This window comes from Sphaerodactylus townsendi, linkage group LG11 (assembly GCF_021028975.2).
Source record: "Sphaerodactylus townsendi isolate TG3544 linkage group LG11, MPM_Stown_v2.3, whole genome shotgun sequence".
NCBI lineage: Eukaryota > Metazoa > Chordata > Lepidosauria > Squamata > Sphaerodactylidae > Sphaerodactylus > Sphaerodactylus townsendi.
The window spans coordinates 31612008-31631053 of NC_059435.1; the positions used below are offsets into that span (position 1 = coordinate 31612008).

At 39.8% G+C, this 19046-nt stretch overlaps 1 protein-coding gene across 1 annotated transcript in view; it reads right to left on the reverse strand.

The window, feature by feature from the left end:
• Positions 1-19046, reverse strand: part of STT3B (STT3 oligosaccharyltransferase complex catalytic subunit B) — a 58314-nt gene that overhangs the window by 7305 nt on the left and 31963 nt on the right. The window contains exons 6-13 of the mRNA XM_048510690.1: positions 9157-9255; positions 7124-7270; positions 6867-6915; positions 5222-5376; positions 3870-4081; positions 3004-3191; positions 2656-2827; positions 1081-1254 (exon numbers count right to left, since the gene is read on the reverse strand). Of these exons, the coding sequence (XP_048366647.1) occupies positions 1081-1254; positions 2656-2827; positions 3004-3191; positions 3870-4081; positions 5222-5376; positions 6867-6915; positions 7124-7270; positions 9157-9255 (1196 nt within the window). The remainder of the gene's footprint in view (positions 1-1080; positions 1255-2655; positions 2828-3003; positions 3192-3869; positions 4082-5221; positions 5377-6866; positions 6916-7123; positions 7271-9156; positions 9256-19046) is intronic.

Sequence of the window (19046 nt, forward strand, 5' to 3'; positions counted from 1 at the left end):
CTCACCAGCTGTTCAGGCCCTGCGGGACCTTGGTGAGTTCCGAAGGGCCTGTAAAACTGAGTTGTTCCACTGGGCCTTTGGAGAGGCTGGCTGTGGATTGGTTGCCCCCTTGTGAGGCCCCTGCCATATTTTGCCGTCCTCGGCAATGCCTTTTTCATCTTTTGGCACTGCCACCCCCTCCCAACCTTAGGAACAGGTGCCACCAATATGGGATTCTTAAGCTGTCTCTGTTTAGAGATTGGTACACTGCTTATTGAATTTTAAGGGTTTTTAATTGTTGTTTTAATTATTGATTATGGATGTTGTTGTTATAAACAGCCTAGAGCCCTTCGGGGATGAGGCAGTTATGAAATCCAAATAAATAAATAAATTAAAATAATAAAAATGTCAGACAGCAAATTCGAATGTATAGTTTAACATTGTGTTTAATAAGGTGCATGACTGATCATCATTCTTGGATTTTAAAAGATTTATTACTTTTCATGGCTACAACTCAGGGCTGTAATCTGTTTCAATTTCATCTTCGCAATTACTTTTTCAAACAGGTGATGCTGAATCAACGTATTTGCCCATGGCCCTTAAAATACTGATTCTCCAACAGCAAATATATAATTGAACATTAAAATGATCTAATAGTACAGAACATAGTCCACCTGTGAGGATTAAAATATCTGCAAGGGAGTTGTGCCCAACATCAGAGAAGCTGTAGGCTTGCAGAAAAATCAACAGGGGTAGGGGAAATGGCTGAAACAATTGCTAAACTTGGGACACTACAACTTAAAACAGCAATCCCTGCAAAATGTACAGTAGCAGGCAGTGTGGGAACAGCAGTTTGAAGGGGGCAGGGGTGGGATTTCCCCCTTTTCACAGATCATCCAATTGTACAATTAGAGTCCTAATGGAGAGTATCCAGGAACTGTAGGACATCCAGCAAACCTGGTGTGATTTGTCACTGGACATATGGCAGAATGAGAAGCAGGGTTTTATCAGATGGTATTCAAATAACTGTCTTAACAGATGTGTTGTCCCTATCCAAAGATGGGTTACCCATTCTTTTTATATATATATATTTCTACTTACTCTGATATCTTTAGGATGTTCACCTTCAGCTATCCTCACCATCCACAAGAACTTGTTGATATCATCACCAGAATAGCCAATTACACCTCCAAAAATTATTAACACATAATCCACATCCAGACTTCTCATGATCTCATAAGCCGCTGTCTCATTGGAAGACATAGCTTTTCCTACCTGCAATAAAGTTTGTTATTTAAACTTGTACACAAATTCTTGTCAACAGCTTAAAAATCACATTTTCAGTAATTTTCCGATTCACTTTTAAATCAGGATCCTGCCTTATATAACATTATCCTTTTTCAACAGGTCATTTCTTTCATGTCTAAATAAGGGAATAATCTAGACAGCTGAGGCCTAGCTGAAGTTTTTGTTCCTAGTCCTTTGAAATGAGGAACAGTCACTTTCAGAATGTTGTAAAACAGAAATGAATGAGGAATTTCCATATATTGTGATTGTTCTAGGACTTAAAATTCCCGGCCACATTTTTTTAATATTGGTGGTTATCAGGAAGGTCATGAAGACCAAAAACTGGCAGCCTTCCCCCAACTCACCTCAGTTGCCATCTTAGAGAACTGGCAACCATGATGACCACTGCACCCTTGCACTGGGCTCCCTACTGGCCACTTCCTGATCCTTCTTTTATTCCAAGTCACCCTCCAGTCAAATTAACTGTCAATCAGGACTTTTCTACCTGGCTGCCCTGATTTGAGTTCTTAGCAAGTAAGCAACTGAAAACTTTTGAGCATCTCTGAAATCTAAAATATTCTAGACCCGAAATTACTGCACATAGTTACTCTGAAATAATTTTTCTTTAAAAATTACTTTGAAAAGGCACACTGATGTTAAATTTGACACACACACACACACACGGTACACATGATAGGCAAGGTATACTGGTATTTTTCATTATGCTCACTTGTTGCAGATGGATGCAAAGCTGAATGTATTTGCATATAAATACTAAGGCGTTCTCTACTGGAAGCAAAATTGCTATGTACAACCTTTCATATTTACAATGTAATCTTATACTCAACATTAGGGTTATAACACTTCAACTATAACTGCTTCAAAATGAACACAGCCTAAATGCCAGTCTTATTCAAGGTGCCTTCAAACTATGCTTCCTTTAGTTGCATACAAGATAAAATCTATACCTCCCTGAACTAGAAGACATAAGATGCTGAAATCAATTGCCACCACATGGACTGTTTTCACACATTACTGTCTCCCTAACAAGAGTAGACAAAATCAGTATACACAGGGCCCTAAACTCAATAAAGGGAAGTTAATTTTAACATCCATAGTAAGTTTATTCTGATGTCATTCCTTGTTCCATTTTAATATTTAGAAAATAAAACTGAAAATTACTTTCCACTTAAAACTCATAACCATCCAAACTTCATCACTGCCATGAAACTTGTATCTCTCATTCCATACAGTGGAATTAATGTTTGAAAGATTGGTTTATAACAGAAGAAATTTTTCAACATCTTTTAAAATACTGAGTTGTAAATATTTACAAAGATACAAAGTACAATGCTAAATGTCTCAGTACACTGAATTACTATTACGTACCAAGGCTATGTGGCTGTTATTCCAAGTATTATTGTCAACTAGGGTAGTGCGATTTGCCATTCCTGCTATTTGATATCCATAATCCCACCAAGACATTACTCTGGCATGTTCGTCTGTGTTTTGCCTTAGCCAGTAGTATGCTTCTCTGAAGTCATCCAAGATGTTCCTAGTGCTGAAATGCAGGAAGCAGTTCACAGCTAGTATAAATATAACTTTGATAGCAGAATTGACTTGATTAGATCTAATGTATCACATGATATCACTGACCAATTTTTTTGCATTCCTAGCCATTTCACACAGGCAAAAACTCAGGCACGGCTAACAGGCATACAAACTGGTGAGTCTTACCCATCATGATTGTAAGAGGCCAGAACAACACTAGGACTGGAGTAGGCATTGCTAGTAACCCACGTGCAGTGGACAGCAAACATCATCAGCAGCATTAACATCAACATCGTCACAATGCTCTTGATATTGGGACCAAGACCTTCTTCAGTTTTTTCCTGTTCGGATATGTGTTTCCTCACTTTACCTGCCTGAACAAAGAAGCATTGAAGCATTTGATCCTCTTAACTGATGCTGACTTTCTTAACATTCACAGATCCTTCAACACCACCACCACCACCACCACCAGCTGCAGCTATCCTTCCACAGCCTTATCTCACAATTGGTTTTCCATGCTATATGCCAGTGGTGGCGAACCTATGGCACTCCAGATGTTCATGGACTACAATTCCCATCAGCCCTGCCAGCATGGCCAATTGGCCATACTGGCAGGGGCTGACAGGAATTGTAGTCCATGAACATCTGGAGTGCCAAAGGTTCGCCACCATGGCTATATGCAATACCCTTAGAAATGGCATTTTGAGGCTAGGAGAATCTGTCCATACAGGCCAGTTTTTAAAAAGCCCAGTCATGGTAGCTTCTATGTACCATGTGGAAGGATTCTTCCCAAGAAGAGCCTGGCCCAAGTAGACTGGATGTCTGCATGAATGCAACCATGGATTGTGTGTGTGTTTGTATGTGTGTGTGTGTTGTGGAGAAGGGGGTTGGACTACTAGTATATAGCCCAAGATGTGATACAGTCATAAGGGAGGATTTAAAAAAATGTTGCTAGATGTTTACAACAGTAACACTACAACCCTCCATTTCTTCTTTTGATATTTATCTAACAAACAGCAAAGACAGACACCATCATGACCTCCAACTCCTACCTTATCGTAGAGATTTCCTGGGTTTCTTTTATCATCTTCGTCACTGCTGTCTTCTACTGGTGGATTCTCTCTTTTCATATCATCACCCAAATAATGCTCAAAAACATTAGAGAAGGCAATTGCCGACAGCATGCAGACCACTGGAGTCAAAGTGAGCATCAGACGAACCATCACTCCAGCAAAGTAAACAGCACTGATTGCATAAAGAGCCACTGCAGGGACACAAGACCACTCTGTTTTAGCATTCAGTGTTCAAAATGAATCAGTATTACTATAGTTAGGATATTAGTTTCAGAAAAAGGCAACACACTCTGAAATGAACTTGCCAGTTTTTATTTTTAAAAGTCTATTGCTGCATATAGACATGAACTTCTGTTTTAACTGCATGATGACTTCCAATAAAAGAGTTTTTTATTACATTTAGTGATAAGAACCAAGATTATATTAGTTTTACCTTACTAAGACATCTCACCTCTTAGCGTACCAATTTAACAAGAAGCAGGTAGAAGATTTGAGGAATAAAAGAAAATGGCCTTCAAATGACACAGCTAAATTACTCCAGTGAGGTTTCTATGATCTCCTGTGCTCATCTGCACTAGTATTAAAGTGGAAAAGAACTAAACTTGAATGATCACAAGTGTTATTCTGAAAAGATAATTTTTCAGACTGGGTTGAATAAAATGATTCCTTTCTACAGGATTAAACATCAGACTTAATATTACTACAGTAGGAAAAACCCAGAGCAAACTGAAGATAAATATTATGTCAGAAACAATGAACTACAGCATTGCTCAAATAGTATTATACAATACTGCAACTATAGTAATTTTGATGGAAGAACCCTTAAGTTCCTCCCCACCTCTGTGAACTAAAGAGAAATAACCCATAAGTGGCTTGATTCCCTTCAGCTTAAAGACCACTAAGAGGAGCCTGTGCTTGCCTCTGCACTCAGTTCTAAAGCTGCCAGAATTCTGCAGCAGATCTGTTACCATTCCCCCTTTTGGGACCCATGCTTTCTGAGTTTAATTTGAAATTCCATATTTTTCTGCATGCTTGGGTTTTTCCTAGATACTCAAAACCTCCTCCCATGTGGTTCTGGCTGCATTTAATGTAAGGATATTAATAAATCTCAATGAAATCATATTAAGCACTGTCTTCAAGTACTCAGGAAATATTTTAACCAAATAAGAAACAACATAAGATTGAATTGAAGGATTCCCTTCTGCTAAGGAAGGAAACTCCCCATATAGCAGAAAGTACTTTTTGGATCCAGCTGATTGTACACTAACACACAAGTATGTCAACTTCAGGTTTCCAGTTCAGTTTTTTAAAAGTTAGTTGCTTTCTCTTACCGAAGACCCTTTCATCATTGATGTTTTTGATACAGAACCACAGCCCTGCTGGGAAAGTACACACGAGAATATGTAGATCAAAAAAGAAGGAAACCCATGTTGTAGGTTGATGCTCAGACACAGAAGCAATGATCGGGATGTGAATTTTCGCATACCTTGTTTAAAAAAAAATCAGTTCAAATTAATTTGAAGTGATGAAACTAAAGGAAGAAAATACAAAGGAGCACTTCATAGGTTACCTATGATGTCATATCTTGATTATTCAGTAGAAATGCAACATATTCTTAACAATCTTTCCCTTTCATAATATTTTGGTAAAAGTTTCTTAAGTTTGGTTTGATTTTAACAAATCTCAAAACAAGCATTTTCAAACTGCTAAAGTATGCTTGAAACATTGCGAAGTTTTACTTTGTGCGCTTGTTACAGAGGGAGAAAAATGTCTAGATGAAATGATCATGCAATCATACAATTCTCCATTTTAGCCAAAGAATAGTTTTCCAACTAGGGCAATTTCAAAGCATAAATCCTACAAATTGGACCATATTCATTTGTGCCACATACACAGGCTAAGCCATACAATCAGGTCAAAACTACTTAACCTGTGTACTGAAGCCTTTGCTGTGCCATTAGATTCTTGAGTCTAGTCATTACCAGCTGGTTTTAAGTTGGCTGACACTGTGACTTAAGATCAAACAGAGGAGATATGGGAAATCTTTGGTCTGATTTCCTGATTTTAAACACACTTTTAAGCATTATGTGTGTATGAGAGTTTGGGTTCTGTGTAAATAGAACCCCCACCCCCGGACTTATATTTGTCTCAGGGCTTGACAGATCTTGAAAATGGAACAAAAGCTTAGACAACCAGAATGTATTTTATGTATATAATTTAAACAAATAAAGAGCACAACACTTTCTCATGTCGTTCTCCTGATCAAATACTCCCTCATCCTGAATCTGCTTTTAGCACTGCATCTGGGGAAAAATGTAGCAATGATTTAGGTACCTGTTTTCAGGTTTTTCCCTCCACTGAGGCTAACATCAGCTTTGAGGGAAGTGGCGGGCTACTGGAATCAGGAAAGCAATGTGAGGAGAAGGCAAACCAAAATGAGACCCTCTCCCAACATTGGGCTGTTTTAAAGCCAACCAAAAGACACAAAAAAGATTCAGTCATACATCTGAAGTATAATGCTTGTTTTTGCCATTGTAGCAGCTTTTTAATATGACAAATACACAAAGTTACTTTACCAATTAACCAAAGTTAACGTATCAATTTGATTACCTCTACCACATCACTTGCATATAAGAAACTAATCTTATTCAATTGCTTCAATTTCTTCAAAAAACCAATTGAAATGAGGTGGAATTTAAAATTCACCCATTTCAAATCCTAAAAGGACATCTTTTATAGCAATTTTATAATCATAAGCTCTTCAAAAGCAACACTTAACGATCTGAATTCATATCACTGCTGTTTCTGTGAATACTTTCAAACTGGTCCACCACACTGACCAGAACTGACATTTGAAAACTCTAATAGGAAAATGTGTGGCTCTTAAGATCAGAAGAGATTTTACAAACATGAAAGGAGCTAATTTTTCATGCACACAGAAGAGCATCTGAACCAGTTTTTGATATTTCTGCTTACCCAGTATCCCACAGTGAATAGAATCTGCCACTCCATGGTGCAATATAGCCTAAAAATTAAAACATGCACTATTTTAGACAGTCAATGAGTATTATCAAAAATTTATGTAGAAGTATGAATCAGTATCTACTTTATGTATATGACCAAAGGCAAAAGATTTTTCAGAATGACAGAAATACTGTCAAATTCATTGTAAATTATTGAATCTATCTGAAGTGTTATCTGGAAAACAAAAGCATTTGTTTGATGTTATTTACCTGTATATGTTAAATAGATGACACTCAGGAATACAACCCCAGCAGCTAGTGACACACCCAAGAAGAATAAGGTCTGGAATTCTTGCTTTGTTAGCCTGTCTCTCATGTACTGCAAGAAGGCATAGGCTTGCAGTAGTGCAAACACACCTGGTTAAAAAAAAAATAGTTTTCAATGCTTGTTTCAAATTGGCAAAATCTTAGACGCTGATACAATACTATTCACTAGGGTTGGTGATTCAGATATCCAAAACACCAAACATGGCCAAATCGCAGCCTATTTGGGCCATATTTAGCCCGAATACATTTTGCCTGAATACAAGCCGATCCGAATAGAAAGTATTTGGATTGGTTTGTATGTATTCAGCAGCTTTTGGGGATCATTCAAACAATCCTCGAATGCCACCGCTTCCCCCAGCAAGCGCCTGCGAACTGGAATCCCTTTATAGTTTCCTGGTTTGCAGGCGCTTGCCAGGGGATGGGTGAATTCTCTGTCAAGATGAAGTGAGTCCATCCCCGCTTCCTCCAGCGAATTCATGCAAACCGGGAATATTTAAAGGGACTCCAACTGGCAGGCACTGGCTGGGGAAAGAGGTGGACTCTCTGAAGTTTGACAGAGAGTGTTATATGCTACATATGAACCAAAAGTCACCAAACCTGGGTGGTGTCATCAAGAGAGTCTCCTGAAGGTATCTTGAAAGTTTTCTGCCTCTACCTTGAAAAATGTATAGCCTGCTTACACACCCAGAAATTCCCCACTGGCTGCAATGGAGCCAAGGCACTTCAGAGCAGAGAATCTGGGGAAATTTCTTGGGGTTCTTGTCAGGGGTACATTTTTAAAGCTAGTGGCACCAAAATTTCAGGTTGTCATCCGAAGACTGTCCTGATGATACCACCCGAGTTTGGTAAAGTTTGGTTCAGGAGGTCCAAAGTTATGGACCCCCAAAGGGGTAGCTCCCATCTCATGTTAGCTCCCACTGGAAACAATGGGGGATGGGGCACCCCCTTTGGGGGTCCATAAGTTTGGATCCCCTGAACCAAACTTCACCAAACTCATGTGGTATCACCAGGACAATCTCTGAATGATAACCTGAAATTTTGGTGCCACTAGCTTTAAAAATGCGCCCACCTGCAGACCAAAACACAAAAAACCACCCCCAAAATATAAAAAACTCAGATGGATCCAAATATATTTGGATATCTGAATATATTTGGATACACTGAATATGGTATTTGTCTTATTCGGGCATGCAGATAATTTTATGCCTGAATAAGCCCAAATCCGAATTTTACCAATTATTTTCAGTATTGCTCAACCCTACTGTTCACTGGAAAGATTACCAGCTGTCAAAAAGAAAATACATTCACTATCCTTTAGTTATAATATTTTTACATATGGCTAATGCAAGCAATTTTCTTTTCTATATTAAAAACTCAACTCTCTTGCAGAACCCATTACACATGGATTCATTATGGCACTGTTGTTGCCCACACGATTTCTTTAGGCATACAGAATGCTACTTTAATTCCAGTGAGGGGGAAATCTCCTGCCCCTTACTTCTTGTAAACAATCGTCTTAGCTATGGTTTTACAAGGTTTCAGGAAGCTGCAATTCACACCTGTACACACATCTCAAATCTCTCCAACATATATCTCTGTGTGGCTCTGCAGAGTAGTCTGGTCTCCAGCATAAGATTCCCAAGTACTCTCTTGAGCGCTGTGCAGATGTCCTCATAAACCTGATTCACAGAGATACCCAAATTATATAAATCCCTTGTACAGCACCCTGTAGCAACAGAGCTGGGGGTGAGGCTTATGGGTCCAGTGACAGCGAGGGATTGCAGAGGATTTATTAAGTCCCCCTTCCTTTGCCTTCATAATTCATATACTGATAAAGAACCCCTTGCCCTATGGATTACCAGAAGATCAGAATGAGTCACTTTATTACCAACCCAAAAGGAAAAGTTATGGCATTGTAAGACTGTGTAATCCTAACACTGCTAAATAAATTCAGTAAAGGAAACTGTTATTCCTACCTGCAGCTGCCATGTGCTCACTTGTTCTAATTGGCTGAAATCCAACAAAAGGTATCTGCATGGATAATATTAAGCCCACAATATAGAAAGTGCTATATGCTGCATATGGGGAAAAAAACAGCAAAACAGGACAATTATTATGTTTGAATGTTTGTTTAAAAATTACATGTAAAAAGCATTAAAAGTTACAATTTTAAAAGTATGAGTTGCAGATTTCACAAACAAAATTGTTTCCATAGTTTTATTTTGCATTTCAGAAGACATTTTAGCTGTCCCACCTGGAGCCAGAATGATTGCTAACGGCACTGCTATATGCAACTGGTAAAGATCGTCAACAGGCTACTTGTTTTGTGGTATTTAGAGACGAGGGGGTGAGGATGGGACAAATATCCCTGATCCACAAAACAAGCAGAGTATTTCATGGTGTCTTTCTTCAAACTATTGAGTAGCAGACAACAAGGCAGTCTAACTGTATCCTTGTAATAATCAATTTACAAATATACACATTGGACAAATATTATAGAAATGCACAAGTACACAGACAGACAACATTAGTCCTCAAAGAAATGCTGAGTATTTTGTAAACGCACATCCTATTTCTCAGCACAGTCTCAGAACAACACGGGTGGTCAGTAGCAAATTTATCTGAGTTTTCTTAGACCTCACTGAGCCCAGATGATTTCTTTTTCCCATTCACCATCTAGGCAGGGGGTGTGAGTGTTTGTTATTGAGTACTGGTTGAAAATATATTCATAGCAAAATACATTTCCAAAACCTTCTCTTCAACTATTAATATATTAATTCAAACTGTAGCTGTAAATATACTTGATAATGTCTCTGACTCAGGAATAGAACATAATGCTTACAAGCAAGGGCTACATTTAATAAAGCTCCATTTGATATAATCAAGATTAAATGTAAGGAGTACTTGTCTCCCTTCTACATTGAGCCCAGTCTCAATATATTTATGGTCTCCCTTCTACATTGAAACTAGTCTCAATATATTTAATTTCAGCTACTAGATATTTACTGGGAAGAGCAGAAGCATGTAATGTGGCCACAGTGAAGTTAAACAATAGTGTCAAAGATCTGTGCGTTCATCTAACCAGGACATTGACATCACACAAAAATTGAACTTGAAGTTTTGACATTCATAATGTCAAAGTTACGGCAACACTGCCATCATGTGGCATTTAACCGAAAAGTAATTCACTGTGGTTTTTGTTGTTTTGATCTCTTGTACCTATCAATTTGTGTCTTGCTAACTGCAAAGGGAAAGGGAATTGTGTAACCAAAAGCTGAGAATGTGTTCCCACTCCTTGTACTTATACTTTAGGTTTTCACACTTACTGCTGTTTGCTCATGTGAAAATGCTAACAAAGTCTTGTTGTGTAAAGGAAATACAGGACTGCTTCATTTTACTCCCGCAGAATCATACAGTTGGAAGAGACCCCAAGGGTCATCAAGTCCACATTCTTCAGAATTTTCTGACACGTGATCTTTCACAATAATGGTTTCCCTAATCACTTCAAATGGCCTTCCTTTTTCACAATTGCAATAAAGCATTTTGATAAACGACAGATTGTAAAAAATATACAGTAAACAGTCTCATGTACACCTGCTGCAACATAAAGGTTTCATATCTGATGTACTGATAGTGCAAGCAAGTCAAACATTGTTTTGTCAACTGAATCAAAAGCTGCTTTGTTATAGATACACACAGCATGAAGCAGAAAATTGAATTCACAGAACAAGTCAGCCAGGGCTTCTGGAGCAAGGACAGCAGACATGGCAGACCACATAGCAGTTTTTTTTAAAAGGAAGCCAACTGTAATGAGCAGCAAATGTATCTTTTCAACAATATATGACACATCTCAGAATAATATTTTTTTTCCTTTCCTTTACAAACCAAATATAGGACAGCCATTAAGATCGCAAATGGAACACTGGACTTGCTGTGAAAGTGTTTAAGAATGAGAAGGACATCCTGGCACTTCTGGGTACTCCTCTTCCCAGCATCCTAGAACGCAGAAACAAAATTGCTCATTGCACCTTGATAAGGAAGGGAGTGACCATCCTCTTCAGTTCAGAGGCTTTCACAGCTCAGAAAGAGGTTATCTGTGTACCTTGAGCCTTCCTCTTTCCAGACCTTCTGAAACAACTTAAACCTTAACAGGGATGGTACTACTATAGGAAACAGAGAGAAAAAAACAGTGATAATTTCACAACCTAACTTCCCTGTTGGCAGACAATTTTTCCCACCACTGGAGATAAGAAGTCCAAAAAGGTGCTGGGTGTGTTCAGAATGCCCTCGTTATCAAACAAAAGGAACCTTAATGATAAGGCCAATGTTCCATTTTCGCTTGAGATAAGGAGGACATTTTGGCACATTTGGGATATGACAAAGCCAGATGTCCATGGGAGGGTCCTGACTGCCAGCACAAACACAGGTCTGTCCACCTACAGAAACATCCTTCAGCCAAAGGATGCATTTGCTGCCGCCACTGTCTTCATCCTGTAATGCCTGATAAATGTTGACTTCTGATGTTTGATTTTGCATATCATTTTGAGAATGACTGGAATCGGAGAAAAGATATAAAGGAGACCTGTTGGCTCTGGCGCCATCAGGGCATCCACTAGTTCCTCTTGAGCTGAGAGAAGAATCTTGCTACCATTGGCATTGTCTCTTGTTGCGAACAAATCTACTTGTGGGCAACTGAAGTGACTCACTATCTGCTGAAACAGTTCTGGGCTGAGTCCCCACCCTCCTAGACTAGCTAGCTTCTGGCTTAGTCAGCTTGGACACTTGAGTCTTGAATGTGTTCTGCTCTTTTACTTAGGCTATGTGGATTTCGGGCCATGTCATTATGTGTGCTGGATTATGCTATAAAGCTCTTGATTTGGTCCCTCCTTGGTGACCGACATGTGCTTTGGCTATATTATTTCTGTTCTTATGCAGACATCCATATTCTTTATTTTCTCTTTATAATGTTGTAGAGCTAAACTGGTCGCTCTTGACTCCAGGAAGCTTATGCTGTGTTTGGATTCCATTTTGATCCATATGCCCTGTATACGTCCCAGTGAGTAGTGGGCTCCCCAGCCCACTATGATCACACCCATAGCAATCTGTATGTATGCTGACCAGTGAAGTAGTTTTTCCCTGAAGAGATGGACCTTGATCTTCTATCAGGTAAGGTCCTTCTTCAAGAAATTAGGCACATTCAGTTACGTGTGTTGTTTGAAGGCACTCTGCAATATGGTATTATCAACTAATGCAATTCTCAAGAGTGGGCCCTTACCAACAGCGCAGAATTGATTGCTGCAATAATTTAACCCTGTAAAGGTTATTGGAGGTCCAATTTCTTTACCATCTGAATTCTTATTAAGACCCTCACTATTTTCTGTGCCTTTTCCAGGGGTAAAAATAGTCTGCCCTGTTGAGAGTCTGTGATTGCCCCCAAGTGGAGTACTGATTGCGATGGAGATGCCGGACTCTTTTCAATGTTGATTACGAACCTGAGATCTGTGAGTGATCCCCAGATCTTTGCAAGGCTTTGTGTGTGAGGGTGACCTGATTAAAAGGTTCGCCAAGTATGAATGCACATGGATCCCCTGGGTGCTCAGGTGAGCTACTAATGGAACAAAGAGTTTTGTAAATATTCTGGGAGCAGATGTCAGAATGACAGGCATGGCCTTGTATGGAACTTTTCAAAGGTGAACTCGAGTAAACAACAAATGTGCTGGAAAAATTGGCACATGGAGATATGCCTCTGTCAAGTCTACTGATGTCATAAACTTTCCCTTCTCCAGAGATTCTGCTATTGTTCTCAATGTTTCCATCTTAAAGCACTGGTACCTCATAAATTTGTTCAAGAATTCTAGATCCAAGACCACTTTCCAGTTCCATTTTTCTTTGGAACTGTTAAAAAAATAAGTAAATTCCTGAGAGTTTTTGTGATGATGGTATTATTGCATCTATGTATAGAAGATGATTTATTGCATTGAGGATGTGTTGTCATTTTAGCTGGCAGTTTGAGATTGTGGAGATCAAGAAGCGACTGGGTAGATGACCAGAAAACTCTATGAGGTAGCCATTTGAGATTATTTCTTTCATGCCCCTATTGAAGGTCGATCTCAGTCAGGCTGCTGGAAATTGACAGATTCTTCCCCTGACCAGAGATGTACTGGCATCGGGATTGTTGGTTTTGTTGCTCTGCAGTTTTGCTGATTTCAGTTGACTGGCAAATGGAGATCTGACTGGCAAATAGAGAGACAGGATTGTTTTGACTTGTTTCAGGAATTTCTTCTGAAATCTCTTCTGAACCTATTGGACCAAAAGGGCTAAGATCCATAGCCCATGGAGAGTTTGTCATCTCATCTACAGGTGAAAGGCATGGCTTTTTCCTTGCTAATTGTTTCTATGAGGATGTCATATAGGCTGTCCCGAAAGATCTTAACTATGAGGAATGGCCATGCAGTCACATTTGGTTTAGAGAGTGTATCCACCATTTAGGACTTCAGTCAGAGGTGCTGACACATTACCACACTGAACACCATAAACCTTGTTGAGAATTTCACAGAGTTCCAGATGGCATCAGCCATGAAGTTAGCTGCTCTCTTTAGTTTATGAAGGGAAGATAGGATCTTCATGTTTAAGTCAGAAAACTCTTAAGAACCGTGGGAGCCACATAACAGAGACCCTGACCATAAGAGAACTGGCAGCTGCTTTTCTGACAGAGCCATGGCTTCATGTGATTTGTGTACAACTGCCTCACCCTGCTGTTAGTGGCGGTCTTCAGTTTGCCTTCCCCTTCTTTAGGAAGTGCTATTCCTGATGCCAAGCTGGCTACTGGCACATCAAGCACAAGAATTTTAAAGATTTTTTTAGGAGTGAAGACATACATTCTTTTAGCTTGTTCCACATGTGAATGTTGAAATGCTGGGGCAGCCCACACCATTATTTCCTGCTTTAAAAACCTGAGAAATAGGCACACCCTAATTCTCTTGGACGAGGCAAGATTTCTGGAGCCTAATCCTCCTCCTCCTGCTCGGTGTCCTCAGGTAGCTGTACTTTGTGGGGAGAAAGCTGAAGGATTTAAAAAATGTGTAGAGTAGGGAAAGTAGTCTTTTAGACTACTAGCTTTGTTGAGGAGGATCATCCTCTGATAATTCCCCATCCAATCTATTAGATCTGTTATCGGAGTGCTCAGAATCTGTGAATGAATATCCTTCCTCTGATCTGTGGAAGGGAGGGATTGAATGTCTGCCTGAAGAAGACGGATGTCCCTTATATGCTGCTTGGTCAGCCAGACAGGAGCTTTGCTGGTGTCTGAAGGAATCAGGGACAAAGATTCTTATTCACTCATCCCTCCAGGCACTTTTTCTCTGGATGCCAAGGCCTGATCTAGGGAGTTAGGCCTTTCCAGCTGTATTCAACAGTGACCTGGTAGACTAACAACTCAAACAGCTTTCTTTTTTTAAAAAAAAAGCTGTAAAGCTTGGAAGGTGGGGAAGACAAGTAACTTTAACAAGGAAGGAAAGATTTTGCAATCTAGCTGGCCTTTGAGAATTGGTGTCTCCTGGAGCTCAAAGAATATGCACACTCTCAGAGGAGTCAGGAAGAAGAAGAGTTTGGATTTATATCCCCCCTTTCTCTCCTGTAGGAGACTCAAAGGGGCTTACAATCTCCTTGCCCTTCCCTCCTCACAACAAACACCCTGTGAGGTAGGTGGGGCTGAGAGAGCTCCGAGAAGCTGTGACTAGCCCAAGGTCACCCAGCTGGCGTGTGTGGGAGTGTACAGGCTAATCTGAATTCCCCAGATAAGCCTCCACAGCTCAGGTGGCAGAGCTGGGAATCAAACCTGGTGCCTCCAGATTAGATACACGAGCTCTTAACCTCCTACGCCACTGCTGCTCCTGAAAAGGACGGGCACTCTCTCTCCATCAGGAGTAGAAAGGGCAATCAAATTCCTGCCTCCTAGGATGATGGCAAGAGGAGTAGCCAAATGTGCCAAGATGTCCTCCTCACCTCAAATAAAAATACACAGCAATTAGCAAGAATAAAACCAACAACAGACTGCCGCAACATGTACTTCACCTATCAGGAAGAATCAGTAGCTAATGTTTTACTGGTTGTACGCTCATAGTGCATTTCAGAAGCATGCATCATGAAATAACTATTCATTTCACAATATTATAGTTTGCCTTTCCATGGCTGTAAGTCTGAACATACTTCCAGGGAGCATGTCCTATTAAACTCAATCAGAACCACAACCCAGCATTTGGGATCTTATACCTTTATGGTCCACAGGTGACAACCCCTTTCTCACTGCAGACCCCCACTTTGCCCTGACTCATGGAAAAATAGATTCATGGGGATCAGTAGGGTACAGCAGGCAGGTGGGAAAATCTTGTCTTGCAAATTATTTGCAGATGTTGTAATATATAAGCCGTGGTGAGAATCATGTTATAAATCTACGATCTGCCCCTTCTAGGTTAGCCACTTATCCCCTTACATAGCTTTTTGTTTTCCGGGAAAAAAATTGAATATATAGTGCAACACTAAGAATACTTTTAAGTCTACTGAATGGACTTTGAAGGGTATAAGTCTAGTAAGGACTGCACCATTATCAGCTTGTATCCATTTTTGAGATAATAAACATTTTAAAAAGTTGTTATGGCATAGGATTTAGTTTCTTGCATTAAATTTGATAGTTTCCTAATTAGGAAGTGGCAGCTGGCAATATTGATCCCAGAAATGAATGCAAGATCTGTAGAGCTGTATTAACCTTTATTGGATAATGTCTGTTAGGATATAAGTTTCAAGGTATCCACAGCTGTTTTAATGAGAGGAAGGAGAATCAGCTCAGAGCAGAGCAAACTGATTTAAATGAACTGATTCAAGTCTCAGATTAAATGTAGTTTCCCATTTGGAAATTCATGTTTCTTGAACAAACACGTATGTTCATTAGTGATGGCAAAACTTCCCTGGCCTTAAATTGTAGGATACAGGTTTGTATGGTTCCAATTCCCATTCTAATATTCAATAACTTTCAACTTCCCATACTACTGTCATAGTTATTTCACATGTAACTGAATTCCAGATCTTCCAAAATCTCTTTTTCAGAATTATTCCTATATTGGCAAATGTTTATATTTTCAGCCAGACAGTAATACACAGCAGCCTGAGCCATGTAGCTTGTTCTGCTTGGAAAGGGGCCCCTGTTCAGCATTTTTCATATTGCAACTAAGCATTTACAACAGCTGTTGTGTAATATTCCAAAACTGACTCAAAAGAAATCATATTGATGTCAACATCAATAACTTTGCATCAAATATGCATGAGCAGTCAGCAGGAGTTTAGTCAGCATTGTAGTTATGATGCCAAGTAGGTCAAACAGATGCCCAGCTATATTCATTCACTAAAGCCATAAAAAAGCCAATTCTTGGCTTCACAGAATGTTCTATGAATGTTAAATGATCTTGAATAAGTGTTAGACCACTTTTATGCCCCATTAACCTTTTTTATTAGTGTATTAATACTTAGGAAAAAACAGTAAGTAACACAGATTTTTGATGTTTTATGATAGAAAGCCAGCAAATGTTTTATTTGGATTTGTTTCACTTATACATTTTACCTGTAAATTTATAAAGGAATTGACCCAATCCAGGTTACTTGATCAAATTTACTCTAGAAGTTAAGGGGCAAACACTCTTGTTTTCTGCAAGAATTACCTGTTTGCAAGTTGCAACAAATAAAGCTAATGAATGCAGGATGTGAAGCATTGGCAGTTGATCTGCCCTTTACAAATTGCATATCTTGCAAAGAGAACTGCAAGAATTTCTGCAAATGACCACCTGAAAGCCAATGAAAAGAGACAGAAGCTGACAGGGGAATAAGAAAAGTACAACAGAGTTTAGAAGTAATGCTATACCCAAGGGATTTACAAATCAGAGAAAATATCAGGGTTGCACTTGCTCGTAACTGTAGTTCATCAAGTTGTCTTCTGTGCGGGCAACACACTGAGACTGCATATGCGCAGGCTAGTGACAGAAAAGACTTCCAAAGCTGTCTAGCAGACTAGGAACACCCTTCCTCCCACTGGTGCTTTCCTGCCAAACCAACTGCATGATCAGAAGGAGGGGTGCTACTCCCTCAATTCTCTCTGTGCTGCCACTAGTGACCCGAAGAAACTATGGTCCCAGAGGGGTCACAGCAGGGCAGGAGAGAGGAAGAGGAGAGTTTAGAGAGTCTGAGTCCCAACCAATGGCCAAAACATAACCAACAGCACAAAAGCAGGAGCCAAGCCCTCAGCAGAGTTTCTTTTCCACTTGATGGCACAAGATGTGGTAGTGAAGGAATGGTGCTTGGCACACACAAAAACCTTAGGCTGCTGCTACAATGCAGGAAAGGAGCTGATCCAAACTACTCAAGTTCTCAGCGGGAGTGAGAATAAGCAAATCCACACCTTAATAACGAAAGCAGTGAAACAGGCCTGATGTGGGCAAATAAAGGATGGACAACATGCACCATAAATGAACCTAATGCAACCAGTAGAGCAATCTGCACAGCAAAACAAACAGGGAAGAAACATAAAAACCAGATTACCCTGCCTAAAAGGGCATTCCCAAATGATGGGGTTCTTGTCAAGAAAGGAACAAAATAAGACAGTGCTTGGAACGTTCCACTGTGGGGCAAGGCCAAAAAACTAGGGTTTCCAGTCAGAGTATCTAGGAACTGGGCCCCATTACTTGAAGAAAACACAATTACAATGCATTCCATGACTACATGGATTATTTGCATTTAAAAAATCTAGTACCTTGGTGAAAGTAGCAGTGTGACCAACTAATCTGCAAGAGCCATAAGTCCATAGCATGGCGCCCACACTATAGGGAAGGAGACATCTGAGATGGCACTAATGTCCAGAGGTTCACAGCCGAAAGGAGCGCCCTGAGAAAACTATAGGCCACCAGGATGATGCACATTAGCTTTACAGAAAAAACAAATTTGGGCATCCCCAAAGGATGAAATATACACTAAAAACAAATCTGGTTGTGATGCCACCTATAGATATATGAGAATGCTAGACATGACAGTTGTGGAAGCCAAAAAGCTAACAACCTCAGAAAACTAAGGACTGACTGAAGACCTAGAAAGGCAAAGGGAAACTCACTCAGTAGGATAAAAGGATTGAGTTGGAAATGATAAACAACTAACCATCAACATAGGAGGTAAAAACATTATAGCAGCCTCATATAGCTCCTTCGTGGCTGCCCTTCCTAATCTCAACCTCCTTCTGATTTCTTGGCTGCATTCTCCCTTTTAGTTGATGATGGAGTGAAGAAATACTTGTCTTCAACAACTTCAATTTCCTCACTGCCTACCCTAAAGCTGAGTAATTCTCCAGTTGTCAATACTTTTGTCTTCTTGCTGTTCAGCTATAGTCTCACTTTGGCCCTTTCTGCTGTGTGATTCCCCCAGGCAGATAAGGGACAGAGAACGGGCATTTATCAGCACTGTTTTAAAGTCACAGTTGGCACAATCCTAAGGAGCCATAATTTTGAGCCATAATGACAAAGTGGAACTCCAGAAACATTTCTTTTTTAAATGTAGTTTATTCTTCACTAGAATGACTACTGATGAGAGAAATAATTCTCCTCAGTATCAAGAATGTGGTGAAGAAAAACCATCAAATACACAGATCCTTTCTTCACAGAGGGAAAAAGAGAACTGAGGGAATAGTGCCCCTCCTCCTGATTATATGATCATTTTGGCAGGAGGATGGACGCTCTCAGTCTATCAGAAAGCTTTGGAATTTTTTCCCACAACTAGCCTATGTACACACAGTCCCAATGTGGGACAGCCAGAATGAACAATGAACAACTGGCTC